We start from the raw sequence: 26,190 nt of genomic DNA on the forward strand, positions 1-26,190 counted from the left end.
ACTGTTACTTCTCCTTCCTGATCTCAGATACGCAGAGGATCCTCGACAGGATGGACGACAGCGAGACTTACATGAATATGAAACGCACATATACTGGCTCAGGGGCACCTTCCCGAGGTGAGTGGGGTTGAAAGACGGAGGGAGGGCGTTTCAATTTGAGTCTGGCTCCGAGGTCGTGTGTTGGAGAGTGTGGATGGAAACCCCCGCTGCTTTTGTCCCTGGGGTTTGGTGACGGCACAGTGGGGAGCGAGCGTCACTCTGTGTCTAAGCCCAGGACTTGTGAGAAGCTGCACAGGGAGATTCAGGGAACCTCAGCCAATTTCTGAAACTGATTTACCATAGGTGGAGACGAAAGCCTAAACCCTCTCTGTGCCCCAGGTCCGTAGAATTGGAAGCCAGCTTCATCGTTGTTGCCTTGACTGTGTTCATGTAATTTGCCCATTCCTGTCGAGAAACCTCAGGGCAAACTGACAGCGGACCCTAATGATTCGCTGTTTGAGAATATGTCAGAGGGAACGCGCAGGACAGGCGACTAGGAGGGAGCAATGTGAGGGGGTGGGGGCGTCAGTGACGCTGGTGTGCTTTGTGAAGGGTGGCGTGGAGCGACTAGCATCTGAGGATATTATCGAGGCAGCATTGTGGAGTGGGGTGTAGAGAGTGTGATGTGTGAGGACGGAATGTCATGGGGACAGTGTTGTGTAGTGGGGTGTAGAGAGTGTGATGTGGGAGGACGGAATGTCATGGGGGCAGTGTAGTGGAAGTCTCGTGTTCGGGGCGGTGGGGTGGGAGGGTGACTGAGGGGGGAGCGCTTAGACGGCGGAGGGAGGGAGCGTTGTGGGATGGCAGGTGAATCAGCAGCACCGTGGGAAGGGTGGTGTTTAGAGAGGGCAATGAGAGATGCAGTGATGAGGGAGACCTCGAAAATATAATTTTAATCCACTCTCGTATTTTCCATCTACCCCCCCCCACTCTGCACAAACCTTACCTCTCTCTCACACTCATTCTTCTGTTTCCCTTCTCTTCTCCCCTCTGTCCCCCTTTTCCCATCTCGTCCACTCTCCCCTCTCTGGGCCTCACTCTGCCCCTTGTCCCTCATCACCCCCTGTCTTTACGGTCTAACTATTCTCCCCTTGCTGCTCTCTCTCACTCGCTCCTCTCTAACGCCCCCTCCCCTCTCTATCCCTCCTTAAACCTCTCTCTCTTCCGTACTCACTCTCTCCCTGACCTCTTTCACGCTATCTGTCCCACTATTCCCTCTCTCACATATTCTCCCTTTCCATATAACCATATAACAATCACAGCACGGAAACAGGCCATCTCGGCCCTTCTAGCCCGTGCCGAATTCTTAATCTCACCCAGTCCCACCTCTCCGCACTCAGCCCATAACCCTCCACTGCTTTCGTCCATATACCTATTCAATTTTACCTTTAAATGCCACAACTGAACTGGCCTCTACTACTTCTACAGGAAGCTAATTCTACACAGCTATCACTCTCTGAGTAAAGAAATACCCCCTCGTGTTTCCCTTAAACTTTTCCCCTTTAACTCACAAATCATGTCCTCTCGTTTGAATCTCCCCTACTCTCAATGGAAACAGCCTATTCACGTCAACTCTATCTGTCCCTCTCAAAATTTTAAATACCTTGATCAAATCCCCCCTCAACCTTCTACGCTCCAATGAATAGAGACCTAACTTGTTCAACCTTTCTCTGCAACTTAAGTGCTGAAACCCAGGTAACATCCTAGTAAATCGTCTCTGCACTCTCTCTAATTTATTGACATCTTTCCTATAATTCGGTGACCAGAACTGCACACAATATTCCAAATTTGGCCTTACCAATGTCTTGTACAATTTTAACATTACATCCCAAATTCTGTACTCAATGGCTCTGATTTATAAAGGCCAGCGTTCCAAAAGCCTTCTTCACCACCCTATCTACATGAGACTCCACCTTCAGGAAACTATGCACTGTTATTCTTAGATCTCTCTGTTCCACTGCATTCCTCAATGCCCTACCATTTACCCTGTATGTTCTATTTGGATTATTCCTGCCAAAATGTAGAACCTCACACTTCTCAGCATTAAACTACATCTGCCAACGTTCAGCCCATTCTTCTAACCGGCATAAATCTCCCTGCAAGCTTTGAAAACCCACCTCATTATCCACAACACCTCCTACCTTAGTATCATTGGCATACTTACTAAACCAATTTACTACCCCATCATCCAGATGATATATGTATATTACAAACAACATTGGACCCAAAACAGATCCCTGAGGCACCCCGCTAGTCACCGGCCTCCATCCCGATAAACAATTATCCTCCACTACTCTCTGGCATCTCCCATCTAGACTGTGTTGAATCCACTGTATTACTCCAGCATTAATACCTAACGACTGAACCTTCTTAACTAACCTTCCATGTGGAACATTGTCAAAGGCCTTGCTGAAGTCCATATAGACTGCATCCACTGCCTCCCCCCCCCCTCTTTCTCTCCACTTTTGTCTCCGTCTCGCGTGATTATTCTGTCCGCTCTCTAACTATCTCCCAGCATCTCTCTACCCGTTTATATCCATTAACTCTCCCCTCTCACATTGCTCACTAACTTAATCTTCTCCCCTCTGTCACCGTGCCCCGGACTTCAACTTTGGATCTGTTTCTGCAATCTTTCCCCCTCTCACTCTCTCCTTTTGACTCTTCCATCCTCTCTTCCACACATTTCACTACCCTTCACTTTACACTCTCTCAACAGTCTGCCTCGCCTCTTAATCCTACACTCCGCACTGACTACCTCTCTCCCCTCACCTCACTTTACCCTCTCTCTCTCCTATTGCTCCTCGTTCTCTTTCCCCAATTCTGCTCCATTTTCCCACCCATCGCCACTCTTCAGTCACCCCCTCTCAACAACTCAATTAATCCTTTTCACTCGCTCTGTCGTTGTACTCCCTGTCTCGCTTCTCTCTGTTGCCTCTCCCTTCATTCCTTTCGCTGTCCCCAACCATCTCCCCCCATCGTGTCTGTACTCTCTTCCCTTCCCTCTGCACCTCACTGTCCCCGATTCTCTATCGCGCTATCTCACACTTGTCTATCACTCTCTCGCAGACGATCTGACCTGCACCGACACCGATCTGAACATTCGGAAAGTCGAACGCCTCACCAATAGACAAGCAGGTCAGTGATGCAACAACGACGTCATTCTGGAGGGTTCACATGTCATACTGCCAAATGGCCAAGTGTGTAATGTATTCTTCTCCACCAATTCCCTGGCAGCTCGTTCCACAGACTGGCCACCATCCGGGTAACAAACGGTAATCAATCGGCTCACCAGCTGAATCTATTTCCCCTGTCTCCTTATACCTGTGCGCTCCTGTCCTCCATTTTCGAAATCTAGGGGAAATAATTGCGCTCATTCACTCTGTCTGTGTTCCTCGTGGCTTCATATACCCCTCAAAGGTCATCCCTGCTCTACAACGAATAAAGTCGCAATCAACCCAACCTCTTTCCCTAACTCTGTCCCTGGAGTCCCGGTAACGTCGTCATAAATCTCCCCGAGCACTCATTCCAGCTCTGTGGCATCTTTCCGAGAACATGCTGAACAACACTGAATACCGTACTCCAAGCGCGGCCTCATCGAAGTCCTGTACAAACGCAACATGACCGCCTTACTCCTGTACGCAATAGACAATAGACAATAAATACAGGAGTAGGCAATTCAGCCCTTCGAGCCAGCATCGCCATTCATTGTGATCATGGCTGATTATCCACAAACAGTGCTCAGTTCCTTCCTTTTTCCCATAACCCTTGACTCCGCTATCTTTAAAACTCTATCCAACTCTTTCTTGAAAGCATCCAGAGAAATGGACTCCACTGCTTTCTGAGGCAGAGCATTCCATAGATCCACAACTCTATGGGTGAAGAAGCTTTTCCTCAAGTCAGTTCTAAATCACCTATCCCTTAGTCTTAAAATATGACCTCTGGTTCTGGACTCCACCAACATCGGGAGCATGTTTACTGCCTCCAGCGTGTCCAATCCCTTAACAATCTTATATGTCTCAATCAGATCCCCTCTCATCCTTGTAAATTCCAGTGTATACAAGCCCAGTTGCTCCAATCTTTCAACATATGACATTCCCGCCATCCCCCGAATTAACCTCGTGAACCTACGCTGCACTCCCTCAATAGCAAGAATTTCCTTCCTCCAATTTGGAGACCAAAACTGAACACCATACTCCAGGTGTGGTCTCCCCAGGACCTCTTTGTTCCTATACTCAACTCCCCTTGTTATGAAGGCAAACATGCCATTAGCTTTCTGCACTGTCTGCTGTACGTGCATGCGTGCGCTCAGTGACTGATGTACAAGAACACCCAGATATCGTTGTATTTCCGCTTTTCCTAATTTTACACCATTCAGATAGTAATCTGCCTTCCTGCACTTGCCACAAAGTGAATATTCTCATATTTATCCACATTAAACTGCATCTGCCATGTATCTGCCCACTCACCCAACCTGTCTAAGTCAGCCTGCATTCTCTTAACATCCTCCTCATATTTCACGCTGCCACCCTGCTTTCTGTCATCTGCAAATTTGCTAATGCTACTTTTAATTCCTTCATCTAAATTATTAATGTATATAGTAAATAGGTGCGATCCCAGCACCGAGCCTTGCGGTACCCTTCTAGTCACTGCCTGCCATTCTGAAAAGGACCCGTTAATCCCTACTCTTTGTTTCCTGTCTGCCAACCAATCTATATCCATGCTAGCCCCCTACTCCCAATACCATGTGCTTTAATTTTGCCCACTATTCTCCTATGTGGGACCTCATGAAAGACTTCCTGAAAGCACAGATGCACTACATCTGTTGGCTCTCCTTTGTCCATTTTCATAGTTACATCCTCAACAAATTCCAGAAATTAGTCAAGCATGATTCCCCCTTCGGAAATCCATGATGAATCGACCGATCCTGTTACTGCTATCCACATGTGCCGCTATTTCATCCTTTATAGTTGACTCCAGCACTTCCCCACTACTGATGTCTGGCTAATTTCTTGTGTTTTCTCTCCCTCCTTTCTTAAAATGTGGGATAACATTAGCTATCCTCCAATCCTCAGGATCTGATCCTGAATCAATAGAACATTGGAAAATTGTTACGAATGTGTCCACGATTTCTAGACCCACCACTTTAAGTACTCTGGAATGCAGACCATCTGGCCCTCGGGATTTATCAGCCTTCAGTCCCATCAGTCTACCCAACAACATTTTCTGACTAATGTGGATTTCCGTCAGTTACTCCGTTGCCCTAGGTCCTCTGACCGCATCTGGGAAATCGTCTGTGTTTTCCCTAGTGAAGACAGTTCCAAAGTATCTGTTCAACTCGTCTGCCATTTCCTTGTTCCCTATAATTCACCCGTTTCTGCCTTCAGTGGCCCAACTTTGGTCTTAAATGTTTTTTTCCTCTTCACAAACAAAGAAGCTTTTACTATTCTCCTCGGTATTCTTGGCTAGCTTACCTTCGTCCCTCATATTTTCTCCTCCTATTGTATTTTTTGTTATCTTCTGTTGCTCCTTAATTGTTTCCCAATCATCTGGCTTGCCGGTCATCGTTGCTATGTTATACTTCTCTTTTATTTTTATACTGTCCTTGACTTCCCTTATTAGCCACGGACGCCCCCTAATCCCCTTAGAGTCCTTCTTCCTGTTCCAGTGTCACCCCTGCTAGGGTATCTTTCCAGTCAACTTTGTCTAGGTCCTCCCTCATGGCTCCATAGTTCCCTTTGATCAACTGTAAAACTGACACATCCCATTTTCCCTACTCCCTCTCAAATTGTAGATTAAAACATCATATTCTGGTCACTATCTCCTAATGGCTGCTTTACCTGGAGTTCCCTTCTCAAATCCGTCCATTACACAACACTAGATCTACAATTGCCTTCTGCCTTCTAGGCTCCAGTACAATCTGCTCTAAGGATCCATCTCGGACGCACTACACAAACTCCATTTCTTGGGGTGCAGTGCCAACCTGATCTTCACAGTCTCCCTGCATGTTGCATTATCTTTGCGACATGCTAATTTTAACTCTTGATTCAACTTGCACCCTATATCACGGCTACTATTGGGGGGCCTGTTGACAACTCACATTAGAGCATTTTTGCCCTTCCAATTTCTCGGTTCTATCCATACTGACTCTACATCTCCTGATTCTATGTCTACCCTCGCAAGGGACTGAATTTTATTCCTCACCAGTAGCGTCTTCCCAGCCCCTCTGTCCACCTGCTGTCCTTTCGATTGGACGTATACGCTTGAATATTCATGTCCCAGCCCTGGTCCTCTTGCAGCCATGTCTATGTTATTCCTATAGCATCCTATAATTTCCAACTGAGCGTCAAGCTCATCCATTTTATTTCTTATACTTCGTGCATTCATATATAATACTTTTCATTCATCACTCCCCTCGCTTCTCACACGGACTGCTGTTGCACTTGGCCATACTCTCCGATCCCTTCCTGAGCTTTCTACCCCTTTAATTCTGTTGTCATTGTTAAGTTTTCTGTTTCACTCTTTCCCTTTAACTGTAACCTTATATTTCAAGTTCGTACCCACCCATCCTACACTTACTAGTTTAAAAACACCCGTGTTGCAGTGGCAAACCGGCCTGCCAGAACGCTGGTCCCCCGCCTGTTAAGGTGCAAACCGTACCTTTCCTTCTTCTCCGTCCACACTGCCTGTTGAATTCCTCTCCTCGTTCTGTCTCCCCATTCTCTCCTATTTTCCCGTCCATCGGCTTTATCTCTCAAACGATTTCCCTTCTCTGTCTATCCATCTGCTGCTCAGTCTCCACTTCTTTCTCTGCTCACTTCCTCATCTTCCTCAAATTTTCTCCCGGTCTCCCACTCCGCCTCACCATTCTCTACCCGTCTCTTGCCCTTCTATTTGTCTCTCTCTCAGATTCTCTTCCATTCTGTTCCAGATGATCTGGACCCCACCTACTCTCAGCTGAACTTTCACCAAAATGAAATTCCCATCGCTAAAGAAGAAAATCCTCCTATGGCGCCGAGACCAGGAGAAATGCCAACGACTGCTCAGGCAGGTCAGAGTTCACGTTTTGAAGGGGTCACGTGCTATATGTTAAATATAGAGATAATTCATCTGCATCGACCAATGCCCTGGCAGCTGGTTCCACAGACTGACCACCATCTGCGTAACAAATGGTTGTCAATCGTCTCACCAGTTGAATCTTTTTTTCCCCTTTCTCCTTATACCTATGCGCTCTGGTCCTCGACTGTCCAGATCCAGGGGAAATAATTGCGCCCATTCACTCTGTCTGTCCTCCTTGTGGTTTTATAAACCCTTGAACGGTCACGCCTGCCCTACAAGGAATAAAGTTACAATCAACCCAACCTCTTTCCCGAACTGAGTCCCTGGAGTCCCGGCAACGTCGCCCAAAATCTCCCCGAGCACTCATTTCCAGTTCTATGGCATGTCTCCGGGAACCGGCCGTCCAACACTGAGCACCGTACTCCACGTGCGACCTCACCGACTTTCGGTACAACTGCAACGTGGTCGCCCGACTCCTGTACTCAGTGACATTCTGATGAAGGCCTGCGTTCAGACGCATTCTTCACCGTCCTGTCTACCTGTCACTTCACTTTCTGGGAACCGTGTCCCAGTACCGCGGGTCCTTCTGGTCTCTAACACTCCTCAGTGTTCCTCCGAATCGTTGTGAAAATCCAACACTGGGCTGTCTTACTGAAATACGATTACTCACACATGTCCGATTTAAATAGCATTTCCTTCAGCTCGTGACGGGCGCCTCGTCTGAGAAAAGAACTGCAACATTAAACCTTTGCTCCGGACACAGAGCCATTTCTATGTCCAGTCAGCCATCCGGCCCTGCGCGACGCACATCTTCCAGAGCATATACCATCTGGGACCCTGTTAAAATATGAGTACAGTACGTCTACCACCCCGACTTGACCAGTCCACCGCAATCCAGTTAATCAGATGTATCTCCTCGATTCCACATCATCCTCCAGAACAGATAACCATCTGAACAATTGTTAATAGCCATGTTAAATACGATACATACACTACTAGTGCTTGACCTGTCATTCCCGGTTAAATCAGCCCGACCATTCACCTCGGGTCTCATATAATCTAGCATCGCCCTCTCTCTTCTATCTTCCACCGTCCCAATCTTCCCTTCTACCTCCCTCTGTCACTGCTCCTTTCCTTCTCCGTCTCTGCCTCCCTCCGTGCCTTCCATCTTCCTGAGCAATCTACCAACTGGGACCTCGTGTTTGGACTTGTTAAATTCAGCGTCCATTATGCCTACAAATACGCACAAACCAGTCGGTCAAATCTCTCTGGGTCCCACACCAATCTACAGATTAGCCAACGTGGAAACATTAAACGCCTTATTGAGTTCCCTACACATCACGTCTACCACCCTGCTGTCATGAACCGTCCGGGTTCCTGAATCCTCATATAGAATCTGCTCCGCCCGTGAGCGAAAGAAACTGCAGAACACTGTGGACACAGCTTAACACATCTCAGGAACCAGAGACTGCAGAACACTGTGGAGACAGCTGAACACATCTTGGAAACCAGAGACAGCAGAACACTATGGACACAGCTGAACACTCCTCGGCAAAATGGCTCCCCTCCAGGAACTCTGCCTATACTGCCTGCTGTCATCGTGATCAAAGAACCAAACCCACTACCCGGTCATGCTGTCTTCTGCCCCCACCCCATGGGAAAAGATGTCTCACTAGAACATAGAAGTGTACAGCACATTTAGGCCCTTCGGCCCACAATGTTATGCCGACCATGTAAACTATTCTATAAACTGCCTGGAATTTCTATGGCGCAGAGCCCTCTATTTTTCTAAGCTCGATGTGCCTATTTAAGAGGCTCTTTATTGACCCTATTGCACTCTCCTCCACCACCGTCGGCGGCCGTGCTTTCCACGCACTCACCACTTTCTGTGTGAAAGTCTTACCCCGTCACACCCTCGGCACCTATTTCCAAGCACTATAAAGCTCTGTTCCCTGGTGTTAGCCATTACACCTCTGGGAAACAGCGTCTGGCTATCAATGTGATGCCTCTTATGATCTTAAACTCTCTCAGGCCAATTATTATCCGCCGTCTCTCTGAGGAGAAAGTTCCAAGATCACTCAGCTTATTCTCATAAGGTACGCTACCCAATCCAGGCAACAACCTTGTAAATCTACTCTGTACTGTCTCTATAGCATTCCCACAGTGAACACAGTGCTCCAAATAGGATCTATCCATGGTTTTATATAGCTGTAACTAGGCTCAAGGACAGCTTCTATTCAACTGCTATCAGAATATTGAACGGTTCCGTATTGGGATATCAGGTACGCTTAACCTCACAATCGTCACCTCGTGGCCCTTCAACATTATTGTGTGCCTCCGGGCACTTCCTCTGTAACTGTGACGTTTTACTCTGTCACTTCCTGTGACTGATGTACCGCGTAAAATTCCAGCGAAGTTCGCTGAATCTGTGTATGTTGCTCTGACCTGTCCTGTTTCTGATGAAAATAAATGATATGGTTGAAAATGTAGATGGAAGGTTGGCAAGTCTGCACGTAATACGAAGTTGAGTGGTGTTAGGGACCGTGTAGAAGATCTGCAATGAATGCAGTAGGATATGGATCAGTTTCTGATATCGGTTGAGAAATGGCAGATTGAGCTTAACACAGAAAAACGCACAATTTGCACTTTGCTAGGTAGAATGTTAACCGGTAACAAACTATTAAAAACAAGAACCAAAACGGTGTTGATTATCAGAGGGATCTTGTGGTGCAATGTCATTGCTCGTGGCCATGCTTACTGACAGGGATTTATGAAGGCATACAGGATACTTGTCTTTATTAGGCTGCATCAGGCATATTATATGAGGATTGGGAAGCTTTTAAAAACTTGCAGAAGGAAACTAAGAAGGTCATTAGGAAGGTAAAGATGAATTATGAAAGGAAGCTGATGACTAATATCAAAGAAAATACTAAAAGTTTTTGTTTCTGTACATAAAAGGTGAAAGAGAGTCAAGAGTAGTTATTGGACCAATAGAAAATGATGCTGGGGATACGGTAATGAGAGACGCAGAGATGGCAGAGGAACTGAATGTAAATGTTGCGTCCGACTTCAGAGTTGAAGAAGTCTGCAGTATGCGGATATTCAAAAATGTTTGTGCAGTGAAAATTATGAATGAGAAGGTGCTCAGAATGCTTAATGGTCTGAGGGTGGATAAATCTACTGGGCCCGATGGAATGCACCCTCGGGTTCTGAAGAAAATAGCTGGCGAGATGGCGGAGGCACTAACAATGATCTTTCAAGAAACAATAGATTCTGGCATTGTACCAGATGACTGGAAAATTGAAGATGCTACTCTGCTATTTAGGAAGGGTGGGGTGCAGCAGAAAGGAATCTACAGATGAGTTTACGGAATACCTGCAGGCAAATGATAAGGTAGGCCGAAACCGGCATATTTTCCTGGAAGGAACATCCTGCCTGATTAACCTACTGCATTTTTTCTGAGGAAACTACTAGCAGGGTAGTCTAACGGGAAGCAGAAGACATGGTGAACTTGGATTTTCAGAAGGCCTTTGGCAAGGTGCCGCACATGAGGCTGCTTGGGAAGATAAGAGACCATAAAAGTATAGGGCCCAAAGAAGAGTGTGTGGAGCATTGACTGATCAGCAGCAAAGTGAGACTGGGAATAAAGAGATCCTATTCCGTCTGGCTGGCGGTTACCAGTGGAGTTCCACAGGGTTCGGTGCTGGAATCTTTGCTTTTTGCGATGCATGTCAATGATTTCCCGCTGACACAAATATAGTTGGAGGAGCGAGAAGTGTTGAGGAAACAGAGATGCTGCTGAGGGTCGTAGATAGTTTATAGGAATGGGAAACGAAGTGGCAAATGAAATACAATGTTGGAAAGTGTACGTTCATGTAGTTTGTTGGAAGAAATAAACGGGCATACTATTATTTAGATGGGGAGAGAATTCAAAATGCAGAAATGCAAAGGGACTTTGGGAGTCTTTCTGGAGGATACTGTAAAATTTAACCTCCAGTTTGAGTCAATGGTGAAGAAGGCCAATGCAATGCAGGTATTGATTTCTACAGGTATAGAATATAAGAGCAGGGATGTGATGCTGAGGCTGAATAAGGCACTGGTGAGACCACACTTGGAGTATTGTTAGCAGTTTTGGGCTCCTTATTTTAGAAAATGTATTCCGTCATTGGAAGGTTTCAGAGAAGATTCACGAGAATGATTCCAGGAATGAAGGGGTACCGTATGAGGAACGTCCGGAAACTCACGGGCTGTATACCCTGGAATTCAGGAGGAGGAGGGGGATTGCATAGAAAAATTCCGAATGCTGAGTACTGAGCGGATTACATACAGCAAAGTTATTTCCCTTGGTAGGGAAGTCGAGAACAAGAGGGCAGGAATCAGGATTGATGGACCTCTTTTTTGAACTGATATTAGGGAGAACTTACTTTAGTCAGAGGTTGGAAAATCTGCGGTTTTTGAAGCGACAAACGGCTGTGGAGGACAAGTCATTGGATAAATCTAAGGCAGAGATAGATAGGTTCTAGTTTAGCCAAGATACCAAATGATATGGCGAGAAGGAATGGGAGTGGGGATTGCTGGAGGATTGGATCACACCGTTATTGAATGGCGGAGCAGACTCAATGGGTCAAATGGCCCGCTTCTGCTCCTATATCTTCTGGCGATAGGGTCTACTGATTTTAGCAGCCAGTCATCTCCATTTTAATTCAGATCAGTCATTGACATCACAAAACACAACCAGCCACTTGTATATGTAAATGATAATCAACCTTGTGAATCTTTTTTTTAAATATATATTGAGATTTGTTTAACTCGGGTCTCTGGTACTGTGAGCAACCACGTTACCTACCGCTCGTCCTCTTGCAATCAGACAGGAAAGAAAGGAAAGCCCCATTGCATTGTAATCCCTAAAAGACCATCATATTTCCAATGTGTGACAAAACAAGTTGCAAACAACAGTACAACCACGACCAAAATAATAAAACCTTAACCCTCTCTCTTCCCCCTCTATCACCCATTGTCTCTCTCTCCTTCTGTCCCTCTCGCAACCTCTGCCATTTTTCTCCCCTCACTCTGCCCGTCTCTTCCTGACTCTTTCGATAACGCTCTTACTCTTCACACTGCCGCTTCACTCATAACCTCGTTCCATCTTCTCCATTCCCACAGATTGTCGAATTCCTCTCCTCGTTCAGCCTCCCCATTCTCTCCCATTTTCCCGTTCATCACCTTCATCTGTCACCCTATTTCCCGTCTCCATCCGTCCCCCATCTACTGCTCAGTGTCCACGCCACTCTCCACTCACTTCACCTTCTCCCTCATATTTTCTACCTGTCTCTCACTCCGTCCCCACCAGTGTCTACCTGTCCCTTACCCTTCTATTTGCCTCTCTGACACATTCTCTTGCATTCTGACCTAGATGATCTGGACCCCACCTACTCGCGGCTGAACCTTCTCCAAAATGAACTTCCCATCGCTAACGAAGAAGATCCTCCTGTTGCGTCTGGACCAGGAGAAATGTCAGTGACTGCGCAGGCAGGTCAGAGTTCACATTGATGATGCTATTCTGAGGGGGCACAGTCACAGTGCAAGTGTTAATGCATCTGCATCGACCCTTTCTTCTGGCAGTTCCTTCCACAGACGGAGCACCGTCTGATAAAAAAAAAATGTCTCTCTGGTCCGCAGTTAAATCTCTTTCTGCTATCGCCTCAGAACTTTGCGTTCTGTCCTCGATTCTAGAAGTATACAGAAAATGACTCTGCGCATTCATATTGTCTGTGCCCCACATGGTTTTATAAACCTCTGTAAGGTCACCCATGAACTCCAAGGTATAAAATCCTAAACTGCCTGAATTATCTCCGTAACTCAGTCCATCGAGTCTCGGCAACATACGCGTCAAGCTCCCTCTGCAATCGCTGCTGCTCAGTGGCATTACTCCTGGAGCAGGTGGACAACGACTATCTATCCTTGACCACAATTTCTGGGAACTGTTTTCCCGTAGTCTTGGGTCCATCTATTCTATAACACACCCTATGGTTCCTCCTTTGCCTGTGAATGTGCCATCCGGGCTTGTCTTCCTCAAATACTACATCTCTCTCACCTCTCCTTTCTTTCTCCATCTCTTCCTCCCTTTCTCTCTTCAATCTCCCAAACCGATCTACCATCTGGGATCTTGTGACTGTATTTGTTAAAGCCATTGTAGATTTATCTGACAATCAGGACAAACAGGTCATCGGCAATCAAATCGGTCCGTCTAATCTCCCTGGGCTCCACCCCATTATACAGAGCAGCCAAACAAATGCCTGATTGAAGACCCTATACGTCATTGTCTACTACACTTCCCTAATCGTCCGTCTCGCTACCTCTCTCCAAATATGGAAATCTAACAAGTTCCTTCCGTGGCCGCTGGCCCACATTCCCTGCTGCCTCGGTGCAGCAGCCAGATTAATCATAGACCCCCGCCCAACCCAGACTCACTCCCATTGGGGGGGGGGAGTATCGGATTATCGAACGTCCCCCTAGGGCGATCAGACGGACTCCTCACCTCACGATCTGTCTCGTCGTGCCCCCTTGCACCTTATCGTCTGCCCGCCCTGGCCTCTCTCTGTAACTGTGACACTTTATTCTGCATTCTGTGATTGCAAATTGAGCTACAGACTCCCTCACCGCCCTATCTAACCTTGACCTCAATTTCTGGGAAACGTTTTCCCGTAATCTGGGTCCATCTATCCTTTAGCTCTTCCCAAGGTTCATCCTCTTCACTGTGAGTGTCCCATCCTGGCTCGTCTTCCTGAAATACCTAACCGTAGGCTTATACAGAAAGTCAGAAGCCACGGAATCCAGGGAAGATTCAGAATTGGCTTGCCTGCAGAAGGCAGAGGGTCGTTGTGGACGGAGTCCATTCTGATTGGAGGATTGTGGCTAGAGGTGCCCCACAAGGATCTGTTCTGGTCCCTTACTTTTTGTGATTTTTATTAACGAACTGGATGTGGGGGTAGAAGAGTGGTTTAGCAAGATTGCAGACGACACAAATGTTGGTGGTGTTGCAGATAGTGTTGCGGTTTGTTGAAGATTGCAGAGAGACATTGAAAGGATACAGAAGTGGGCTGAGAATTGGAAGATGGAGCTCAAGCCGGAGAAGTGTGAGGTGGTACACTTTGGAAGGACAAACCCCAAGGCAGAGTGCAAAGTATATGGCAGCATACTTGGTAGCGTGGAGGAGAAGAGATGTCTGGAAATATATGTCCATAGATTCCTGAAAGTTGACTCACAGGTATTTAGGTTAGTTAAGAAAGATTACGGAGTGTTTCATAAGACGAGGGATAGAATTTAAGAGTCGCGGGCAATGATGCAGCTCTAGAACTGTTAGGACACACTTGGAGTATTGTGTCCAGTTCTGGTCGCCTCAGTATAGGAAGTATGTGGATTCATTGGAAAGGGTAAAGAGGATATTTACCAGGATGCTGCCTGGTTTATAGAATATGCATAATGAACAGAGATTAAGAGGGCTATGCTTTATTTTCTCTCTCTGGGGAGAAAGAGGATGAGAGAAGACATGTTAAGTTATACAAAATATTAAGAGGAATAGATAGAGTGGACAGCCAGCGCCACTTCTCCAGGTCAACACTGCTCAATACAAGGTGACAGGGCTTTAAGGTAAGAGGGTGGAAAGTTTAAGGGCGATATCAGAGAAAGGTTTTTAAATCAGAGAGTGGTTGGTACGGAGAATGCACTGCCTGAGTCAGTGGTAGAGGCAGATACACTAGTGAAATTTAAGAGATTACTATACATCTATATGGAGGAATTTCAGGTGGAGGGTTACATGAGAAGAAGGGTTTAAAAGTGGCCCGAAGTGCCTGTACTGTGTGTACTATTCTATGTTCTATGTTGTAACATTGTCATGCATTTCTTGCTCGTCATTTCCACCCATAAAGCCTCACTTAGACGAATTATCTTGCTTGTCCTGATTGTTCACTACGGTAACATATTCTAAGCCTAGTAATGTCACCCCTCCTCCTTTAATTCCTTCTGCCTTCTCACATCGAAATATGGTGCTCTCCTGCTTGCTCTTTCTGCACACAATTCTCAGTAATGGCTACAATCTTATAACTCACTGTATTGATTCATTCCCTGATCTAAACCGCATTTCCTTAAAGCTTCTTGCATTGAGATATGCCCCAATCCCGTCTGGGATATTGCCTGTGTCTACCCCAGTGAAGACAGATCCAACTGTTCATCTCATCTGCCATTCCCTTGTTCCCCATAATAAATTCAACTGTTTCTGTCTTCAAGGGCCCAAATTTGGTCTTAACTAATATATTTTATCATGAATACCAAATGAAGCTTTTACTATCCTCATCTATATTCTTTGCTAGCTTACCTTCGTACCTCAAAATTTCTTCCCTTATTGCCTTTTTTGTTATATTCTGTTGCTCTGAAAGTTTCCCAGTCCTCTGGCTTCCCGCACATCTTTGCTATGTTAGACTTCTTCTCTTTTATTGTTATACTGTCCTTGACTTCTCTTGTTAGCCACGGTCGCCAATAGGTATCACGACCTCTGGCGGTTCTGCTTCCTTCTACAGGATATCATGGACGCGATCAGAAACATCCTGGTCCCAGGCAACAGGGAGGGAAGCAACCACCCGTGTATCTTTCCAGCGTCCTCAGAATCGCCTGTCTGACCCCTTAACTATAGAGTCCCGATTTACTGCTTGTGTTCTCTACCCTACTGAGCAACAGGGACAGACCCTGTGCCAGGAGCGCGTCAGTTGTTGCATCCCATAGGTATCCAGTCCCCCTCCAACAGTACTCAAACAGGAGCACATATAGTTTAAAGGGACAGCCACACGGGTACTCTCAATTATCTGACTTCTGCGTTTCCTCTCCTGACTGTTACCCATTTATCTGTCTCCCGGGGACACGGTGTGACTGCTTACCTGTAAATCCCGTCTATCATCTCCTCACTCTCCCTGACCAGACGTTTCCCTCTCCTGACTGTTACACATTTATCTGTCTCCCCAGGACCCGGTATGACTGCTTGCCTGTAAATCCCCTCTATCATCTCCGCACTCTCGCTGACCAGACGTTTCCCTCTCCTGACTGTTACCCATTTATCTCTCTCCCCAGGACCCGGTGTGACTGCTTGCCTGTAAATCCCGTCTATCATCTCTTCACTCTCCTTGACCAGACGTTTCCCTCTCCTGACTGTTACCCATTTATCTGTCTCCCGGGGACCCGGAGTGACTGCATGCCTGTAAATCCCGTCTATCATCTCCTCACTCTCCCTGACCAGACGTTTCCCTCTCCTGACTGTTACCCATTTATCTGTCTCCCGGGGACCCGGAGTGACTGCATGCCTGTAAATCCCATCTATCATCTCCTCACTCTCCCTGACCAGACGTTTCCCTCTCCTGACTGTTACCCATTTATCTCTCTCCCCAGGACCCGGTGTGAATGCTTGCCTGTAAATCGCCTCTATCATCTCCGCACTCTCCCTGACCAGAAGTTTCCCTCTCATGACTGTTACCCATATATCTGTCTCCCGAGGACCCGCTGTGACTGCTTGCCTGTAAATCCCCTCTATCATCTCCGCACTCTCCCTGACCAGACGTTTCCCTCTCCTGACTGTTACCCATTTATCTGTCTCCCCTGGACCCGCTGTGACTGCTTGCCTGTAAATCCCGTCTATCATCTCCGCACTCTCCCTGACCAGACGTTTCCCTCTCCTGACTGTTACCCATTTATCTGTCTCCCCAGGACCCGGAGTGACTGCATGCCTGTAAATCCCCTCTATCATCTCCGCACACTCCCTGACAAGACGTTTCCCTCTCCTGAATGTTACCCATTTATCTGTCTCCCGGGGACCCGGTGTGACTGCTTGCCTGTAAATCCCGTCTATCATCTCCGCACTCTCCCTGACCAGACGTTTCCCTCTCCTGACTGTTACCCATTTATCTGTCTCCCGGGGACCCGGTGTGACTCCTTGCCTGTTAATCCCCTCTATCATCTTCGCACTCTCCCTGACCAGACGTTTCCCTCTCCTGACTGTTACCCATTTATCTGTCTCCCCAGGACCCGGAGTGACAGCATGCCTGTAAATCCCCTCCATCATCTCCGCACTCTCCCTGACCAGAAGTTTCCCTCCCCTGACTGTTACACATTTATCTGTCTCCCGAGGGCCCGCTGTGACTGCTTGACTGTAAATCCCCTCTATCATCTCCTCACTCACCCTGACCAGCCGTTTCCCTCTCCTGACTGTTACCCATTTATCTGTCACCACAGGACCCGGTGTGGCTGCTTGCCTGTAAATCCCGTCTATCATCTCCGCACTCTCCCTGACCAGACGTTTCCCTCTCCTGACTGTTACCCATTTATCTGTCTCCCCAAGCCCGGTGTGACTGCTTGCCTGTAAATCCCGTCTATCATCTCCTCACTCTCCCTGACCAGACGTTTCCCTCTCCTGACTGTTACCCATTTATCTGTCTCCCCAAGACCCGGTGTGACTGCTTGCCTGTAAATCCCGTCTATCATCTCCGCACTCTCCCTGACCAGACGTTTCCCTCTCCTGACTGTTACCCATTTATCTGTCTCCCGGGGACCCGGAATGACTGCATGCCTGTAAATCCCATCTATCATCTCCTCACTCTCCCTGACCAGACGTTTCCCTCTCCTGACTGTTACCCATTTATCTCTCTCCCCAGGACCCGGTGTGACTGCTTGCCTGTAAATCCCCTCTATCATCTCCGCACTCTCCCTGACCAGACGTTTCCCTCTCCTGACTGTTACCCATATATCTGTCTCCCCAGGACCCGGTGTGACTGCTTGCCTGTAAATCCCGTCTATCATCTCCGCACTCTCCCTGACCAGACGTTTCCCTCTCCTGACTGTTACCCATTTATCTGTCTCCCCAAGCCCGGTGTGACTGCTTGCCTGTAAATCCCGTCTATCATCTCCGCACTCTCCCTGACCAGACGTTTCCCTCTCCTGACTGTTACCCATTTATCTGTCTCCCGGGGACCCGGAATGACTGCATGCCTGTAAATCCCATCTATCATCTCCTCACTCTCCCTGACCAGACGTTTCCCTCTCCTGACTGTTACCCATTTATCTCTCTCCCCAGGACCCGGTGTGACTGCTTGCCTGTAAATCCCCTCTATCATCTCCGCACTCTCCCTGACCAGACGTTTCCCTCTCCTGACTGTTACCCATATATCTGTCTCCCCAGGACCCGGTGTGACTGCTTGCCTGTAAATCCCGTCTATCATCTCCGCACTCTCCCTGACCAGACGTTTCCCTCTCCTGACTGTTACACATTTATCTGTCTCCCGAGGACCCGCTGTGACTGCTTGCCTGTTAATCCCCTCTATCATCTTCGCACTCTCCCTGACCAGACGCTTCCCTCTCCTGACTGTTACCCATTTATCTGTCTCCCCTGGACCCGGAGTGACTGCATGCCTGTAAATCCCCTCCATCATCTCCGCACTCTCCCTGACCAGACGTTTCCCTCTCCTGACTGTTACCCATTTATCTGTCTCCCCAGGACCCGGAGTGACTGCATGCCTGTAAATCCCCTCTATCATCTCCGCACTCTCCCTGACCAGACGTTTCTCTCTCCTGACTGTTACACATTTATCTGTCTCCCCAGGACCCGGAGTGACTGCATGCCTGTAAATCCCCTCTATCATCTCCGCACTCTCCCTGACCAGACGTTTCCCTCTCCTGACTGTTACCCATTTATCTGTCTCCCGGGGACCCGGTGTGACTGCTTGCCTGTAAATCCCGTCTATCATCTCCGCACTCTCCCTGACCAGACGTTTCCCTCTCCTGACTGTTACTCATTTATCTGTCCCCCGGGGACCCGGTGTGACTCCTTGCCTGTTAATCCCCTCTATCATCTTCGCACTCTCCCTGACCAGACGCTTCCCTCTCCTGACTGTTACCCATTTATCTGTCTCCCCAGGACCCGGAGTGACTGCATGCCTGTAAATCCCCTCCATCATCTCCGCACTCTCCCTGACCAGAAGTTTCCTTCTCCTGACTGTTACACATTTATCTGTCTCCCGAGGGCCCGCTGTGACTGCTTGACTGTAAATCCCCTCTATCATCTCCTCACTCACCCTGACCAGACGTTTCCCTCTCCTGACTGTTACCCATTTATCTGTCACCACAGGACCCGGTGTGACTGCTTGCCTGTAAATCCCGTCTATCATCTCCGCACTCTCCCTGACCAGACGTTTCCCTCTCCTGACTGTTACCCATTTATCTGTCTCCCCAAGACCCGGTGTGACAGCTTGCCTGTAAATCCCGTCTATCATCTCCTCACTCTCCCTGACCAGACGTTTCCCTCTCCTGACTGTTACCCATTTATCTGTCTCCCCAAGACCCGGTGTGACTGCTTGCCTGTAAATCCCTTCTATCATCTCCGCACTCTCCCTGACCAGACGTTTCCCTCTCCTGACTGTTACCCATTTATCTCACTCCCCAGGACCCGGTGTGACTGCTTGCCTGTAAATCCCCTCTATCATCTCCGCACTCTCCCTGACCAGACGTTTCCCTCTCCTGACTGTTACCCATTTATCTGTCTCCCGGGGACCCGGTGTGAATGCTTGCCTGTAAATCGCCTCTATCATCTCCGCACTCTCCCTGACCAGAAGTTTCCCTCTCATGACTGTTACCCATATATCTGTCTCCCCAGGACCCGGTGTGACTGCTTGCCTGTAAATCCCGTCTATCATCTCCGCACTCTCCCTGACCAGACGTTTCCCTCTCCTGACTGTTACACATTTATCTGTCTCCCGAGGACCCGCTGTGACTGCTTGCCTGTAAATCCCCTCTATCATCTCCGCACTCTGCCTGACCAGACGTTTCCCTCTCCTGACTGTTACCCATTTATCTGTCTCCCCTGGACCCGCTGTGACTGCTTGCCTGTAAATCCCGTCTATCATCTCCGCACTCTCCCTGACCAGACGTTTCCCTCTCCTGACTGTTACCCATTTATCTGTCTCCCCAGGATCCGGAGTGACTGCATGCCTGTTAATCCCGTCTATCATCTCCGCACTCTCCCTGACCAGAAGTTTCCCTCTCCTGACTGTTTCCCATTTATCTGTCTCCCGAGGACCCGGTGTGACTGCTTGCCTGTAAATCCCGTCTATCATCTCCGCACTCTCCCTGACCAGACGTTTCCCTCTCCTGTTACCCATTTACCTGTCTCCCGGAGACCCGGTGTGACTCCTTGCCTGTAAACCCCTCTATCATCTCCGCACTCTCCCTGACCAGACGTTTCCCTCTCCTGACTGTTACCCATTTATCTGTCTCCCCAGGACCCGGAGTGACTGCATGCCTGTAAATCCCCTCTATCATCTCCGCACTCTCCCTGACCAGACGTTTCTCTCTCCTGACTGTTACCCATTTATCTGTCTCCCCAGGACCCGGAGTGACTGCATGCCTGTAAATCCCCTCTATCATCTCCGCACTCTCCCTGACCAGACGTTTCCCTCTCCTGACTGTTACCCATTTATCTGTCTCCCGGGGACCCGGTGTGACTGCTTGCCTGTAAATCCCGTCTATCATCTCCGCACTCTCCCTGACCAGACGTTTCCCTCTCCTGACTGTTACCCATTTATCTGTCCCCCGGGGACCCGGTGTGACTCCTTGCCTGTTAATCCCCTCTATCATCTTCGCACTCTCCCTGACCAGACGCTTTCCTCTCCTGACTGTTACCCATTTATTTGTCTCCCCAGGACCCGGAGTGACTGCATGCCTGTAAATCCCCTCCATCATCTCCGCACTCTCCCTGACCAGAAGTTTCCCTCTCCTGACTGTTACACATTTATCTGTCTCCCGAGGGCCCGCTGTGACTGCTTGAATGTAAATCCCCTCTATCATCTCCTCACTCACCCTGACCAGACGTTTCCCTCTCCTGACTGTTACCCATTTATCTGTCACCACAGGACCCGGTGTGACTGCTTGCCTGTAAATCCCGTCTATCATCTCCGCACTCTCCCTGACAAGACGTTTCCCCTCTCCTGACTGTTACCCATTTATCTGTCTCCCCAAGACCCGGTGTGACTGCTTGCCTGTAAATCCCGTCTATCATCTCCTCACTCTCCCTGACCAGACGTTTCCCTCTCCTGACTGTTACCCATTTATCTGTCTCCCCAAGACCCGGTGTGACTGCTTGCCTGTAAATCCCTTCTATCATCTCCGCACTCTCCCTGACCAGACGTTTCCCTCTCCTGACTGTTACCCATTTATCTCTCTCCCCAGGACCCGGAGTGACTGCTTGCCTGTAAATCCCCTCTATCATCTCCGCACTCTCCCTGTCCAGACGTTTCCCTCTCCTGACTGTTACCCATTTATCTGTCTCCCGGGGACCCGGTGTGAATGCTTGCCTGTAAATCGCCTCTATCATCTCCGCACTCTCCCTGACCAGACTTTTCCCTCTCCTGACTGTTACCCATTTATCTGTCTCCCCAGGATCCGGAGTGACTGCATGCCTGTTAATCCCGTCTATCATCTCCGCACTCTCCCTGACCAGACGTTTCCCTCTCCTGACTGTTACCCATTTATCTGTCTCCCCAGGACCCGGAGTGACTGCATGCCTGTAAATCCCCTCTATCATCTCCGCACTCTCCCTGACCAGACGTTTCCCTCTCCTGACTGTTACCCATTTATCTGTCTCCCGGGGACCCGGTGTAACTCCTTGCCTGTTAATCCCCTCTATCATCTTCGCACTCTCCCTGACCAGACGTTTCCCTCTCCTGACTGTTACCCATTTATCTGTCTCCCCAGGACCCGGAGTGACTGCATGCCTGTAAATCCCCTCCATCATCTCCGCACTCTCCCTGACCAGAAGTTTCCCTCTCCTGACTGTTTCCCATTTATCTGTCTCCCGAGGACCCGGTGTGACTGCTTGCCTGTAAATCCCGTCTATCATCTCCGCACTCTCCCTGACCAGACGTTTCTCTCTCCTGACTGTTACACATTTATCTGTCTCCCCAGGACCCGGAGTGAATGCATGCCTGTAAATCCCCTCTATCATCTCCGCACTCTCCCTGACCAGACGTTTCCCTCTCCTGACTGTTACCCATTTATCTGTCTCCCGGGGACCCGGTGTGACTGCTTGCCTGTAAATCCCGTCTATCATCTCCGCACTCTCCCTGACCAGACGTTTCCCTCTCCTGACTGTTACTCATTTATCTGTCCCCCGGGGACCCGGTGTGACTCCTTGCCTGTTAATCCCCTCTATCATCTTCGCACTCTCCCTGACCAGTCGCTTCCCTCTCCTGACTGTTACCCATTTATCTGTCTCCCCAGGACCCGGAGTGACTGCATGCCTGTAAATCCCCTCCATCATCTCCGCACTCTCCCTGACCAGAAGTTTCCTTCTCCTGACTGTTACACATTTATCTGTCTCCCGAGGGCCCGCTGTGACTGCTTGACTGTAAATCCCCTCTATCATCTCCTCACTCACCCTGACCAGACGTTTCCCTCTCCTGACTGTTACCCATTTATCTGTCACCACAGGACCCGGTGTGACTGCTTGCCTGTAAATCCCGTCTATCATCTCCGCACTCTCCCTGACCAGACGTTTCCCTCTCCTGACTGTTACCCATTTATCTGTCTCCCCAAGACCCGGTGTGACAGCTTGCCTGTAAATCCCGTCTATCATCTCCTCACTCTCCCTGACCAGACGTTTCCCTCTCCTGACTGTTACCCATTTATCTGTCTCCCCAAGACCCGGTGTGACTGCTTGCCTGTAAATCCCTTCTATCATCTCCGCACTCTCCCTGACCAGACGTTTCCCTCTCCTGACTGTTACCCATTTATCTCTCTCCCCAGGACCCGGTGTGACTGCTTGCCTGTAAATCCCCTCTATCATCTCCGCACTCTCCCTGACCAGACGTTTCCCTCTCCTGACTGTTACCCATTTATCTGTCTCCCGGGGACCCGGTGTGAATGCTTGCCTGTAAATCGCCTCTATCATCTCCGCACTCTCCCTGACCAGAAGTTTCCCTCTCATGACTGTTACCCATATATCTGTCTCCCCAGGACCCGGTGTGACTGCTTGCCTGTAAATCCCGTCTATCATCTCCGCACTCTCCCTGACCAGACGTTTCCCTCTCCTGACTGTTACACATTTATCTGTCTCCCGAGGACCCGCTGTGACTGCTTGCCTGTAAATCCCCTCTATCATCTCCGCACTCTGCCTGACCAGACGTTTCCCTCTCCTGACTGTTACCCATTTATCTGTCTCCCCTGGACCCGCTGTGACTGCTTGCCTGTAAATCCCGTCTATCATCTCCGCACTCTCCCTGACCAGACGTTTCCCTCTCCTGACTGTTACCCATTTATCTGTCTCCCCAGGATCCGGAGTGACTGCATGCCTGTTAATCCCGTCTATCATCTCCGCACTCTCCCTGACCAGACGTTTCCCTCTCCTGACTGTTACCCATTTATCTGTCTCCCCAGGACCCGGAGTGACTGCATGCCTGTAAATCCCCTCTATCATCTCCGCACTCTCCCTGACCAGACGATTCCCTCTCCTGACTGTTACCCATTTATCTGTCCCCCGGGGACCCGGTGTGACTGCTTGCCTGTAAATCCCGTCTATCATCTCCGCACTCTCCCTGACCAGACGTTTCCCTCTCCTGACTGTTACCCATTTATCTGTCTCCCGAGGGCCCGCTGTGACTGCTTGAATGTAAATCCCCTCTATCATCTCCTCACTCACCCTGACCAGACGTTTCCCTCTCCTGACTGTTACCCATTTATCTGTCACCACAGGACCCGGTGTGACTGCTTGCCTGTAAATCCCGTCTATCATCTCCGCACTCTCCCTGACAAGACGTTTCCCCTCTCCTGACTGTTACCCATTTATCTGTCTCCCCAAGACCCGGTGTGACTGCTTGCCTGTAAATCCCGTCTATCATCTCCTCACTCTCCCTGACCAGACGTTTCCCTCTCCTGACTGTTACCCATTTATCTGTCTCCCCAAGACCCGGTGTGACTGCTTGCCTGTAAATCCCTTCTATCATCTCCGCACTCTCCCTGACCAGACGTTTCCCTCTCCTGACTGTTACCCATTTATCTCTCTCCCCAGGACCCGGAGTGACTGCTTGCCTGTAAATCCCCTCTATCATCTCCGCACTCTCCCTGTCCAGACGTTTCCCTCTCCTGACTGTTACCCATTTATCTGTCTCCCGGGGACCCGGTGTGAATGCTTGCCTGTAAATCGCCTCTATCATCTCCGCACTCTCCCTGACCAGACTTTTCCCTCTCCTGACTGTTACCCATTTATCTGTCTCCCCAGGATCCGGAGTGACTGCATGCCTGTTAATCCCGTCTATCATCTCCGCACTCTCCCTGACCAGACGTTTCCCTCTCCTGACTGTTACCCATTTATCTGTCTCCCCAGGACCCGGAGTGACTGCATGCCTGTAAATCCCCTCTATCATCTCCGCACTCTCCCTGACCAGACGTTTCCCTCTCCTGACTGTTACCCATTTATCTGTCTCCCGGGGACCCGGTGTAACTCCTTGCCTGTTAATCCCCTCTATCATCTTCGCACTCTCCCTGACCAGACGTTTCCCTCTCCTGACTGTTACCCATTTATCTGTCTCCCCAGGACCCGGAGTGACTGCATGCCTGTAAATCCCCTCCATCATCTCCGCACTCTCCCTGACCAGAAGTTTCCCTCTCCTGACTGTTTCCCATTTATCTGTCTCCCGAGGACCCGGTGTGACTGCTTGCCTGTAAATCCCGTCTATCATCTCCGCACTCTCCCTGACCAGACGTTTCTCTCTCCTGACTGTTACACATTTATCTGTCTCCCCAGGACCCGGAGTGAATGCATGCCTGTAAATCCCCTCTATCATCTCCGCACTCTCCCTGACCAGACGTTTCCCTCTCCTGACTGTTACCCATTTATCTGTCTCCCGGGGACCCGGTGTGACTGCTTGCCTGTAAATCCCGTCTATCATCTCCGCACTCTCCCTGACCAGACGTTTCCCTCTCCTGACTGTTACTCATTTATCTGTCCCCCGGGGACCCGGTGTGACTCCTTGCCTGTTAATCCCCTCTATCATCTTCGCACTCTCCCTGACCAGTCGCTTCCCTCTCCTGACTGTTACCCATTTATCTGTCTCCCCAGGACCCGGAGTGACTGCATGCCTGTAAATCCCCTCCATCATCTCCGCACTCTCCCTGACCAGAAGTTTCCTTCTCCTGACTGTTACACATTTATCTGTCTCCCGAGGGCCCGCTGTGACTGCTTGACTGTAAATCCCCTCTATCATCTCCTCACTCACCCTGACCAGACGTTTCCCTCTCCTGACTGTTACCCATTTATCTGTCACCACAGGACCCGGTGTGACTGCTTGCCTGTAAATCCCGTCTATCATCTCCGCACTCTCCCTGACCAGACGTTTCCCTCTCCTGACTGTTACCCATTTATCTGTCTCCCCAAGACCCGGTGTGACAGCTTGCCTGTAAATCCCGTCTATCATCTCCTCACTCTCCCTGACCAGACGTTTCCCTCTCCTGACTGTTACCCATTTATCTGTCTCCCCAAGACCCGGTGTGACTGCTTGCCTGTAAATCCCTTCTATCATCTCCGCACTCTCCCTGACCAGACGTTTCCCTCTCCTGACTGTTACCCATTTATCTCTCTCCCCAGGACCCGGTGTGACTGCTTGCCTGTAAATCCCCTCTATCATCTCCGCACTCTCCCTGACCAGACGTTTCCCTCTCCTGACTGTTACCCATTTATCTGTCTCCCGGGGACCCGGTGTGAATGCTTGCCTGTAAATCGCCTCTATCATCTCCGCACTCTCCCTGACCAGAAGTTTCCCTCTCATGACTGTTACCCATATATCTGTCTCCCCAGGACCCGGTGTGACTGCTTGCCTGTAAATCCCGTCTATCATCTCCGCACTCTCCCTGACCAGACGTTTCCCTCTCCTGACTGTTACACATTTATCTGTCTCCCGAGGACCCGCTGTGACTGCTTGCCTGTAAATCCCCTCTATCATCTCCGCACTCTGCCTGACCAGACGTTTCCCTCTCCTGACTGTTACCCATTTATCTGTCTCCCCTGGACCC

General features: G+C 49.1%; 1 protein-coding gene across 1 annotated transcript in view; it reads left to right on the forward strand.

The window, feature by feature from the left end:
- The window catches only part of LOC132388970 (C-type lectin domain family 17, member A-like), a 56,208-nt gene continuing 30,018 nt past the window's right edge, over positions 1 to 26,190 (forward strand). The window contains exons 1-4 of the mRNA XM_059961394.1: positions 1 to 117; positions 3,106 to 3,174; positions 6,968 to 7,087; positions 12,509 to 12,628. Of these exons, the coding sequence (XP_059817377.1) occupies positions 51 to 117; positions 3,106 to 3,174; positions 6,968 to 7,087; positions 12,509 to 12,628 (376 nt within the window). The 5' untranslated portion in view covers positions 1 to 50. The remainder of the gene's footprint in view (positions 118 to 3,105; positions 3,175 to 6,967; positions 7,088 to 12,508; positions 12,629 to 26,190) is intronic.

The sequence above is a fragment of the Hypanus sabinus genome, unplaced genomic scaffold, assembly GCF_030144855.1.
Source record: "Hypanus sabinus isolate sHypSab1 unplaced genomic scaffold, sHypSab1.hap1 scaffold_445, whole genome shotgun sequence".
NCBI classification, from domain to species: domain Eukaryota; kingdom Metazoa; phylum Chordata; class Chondrichthyes; order Myliobatiformes; family Dasyatidae; genus Hypanus; species Hypanus sabinus.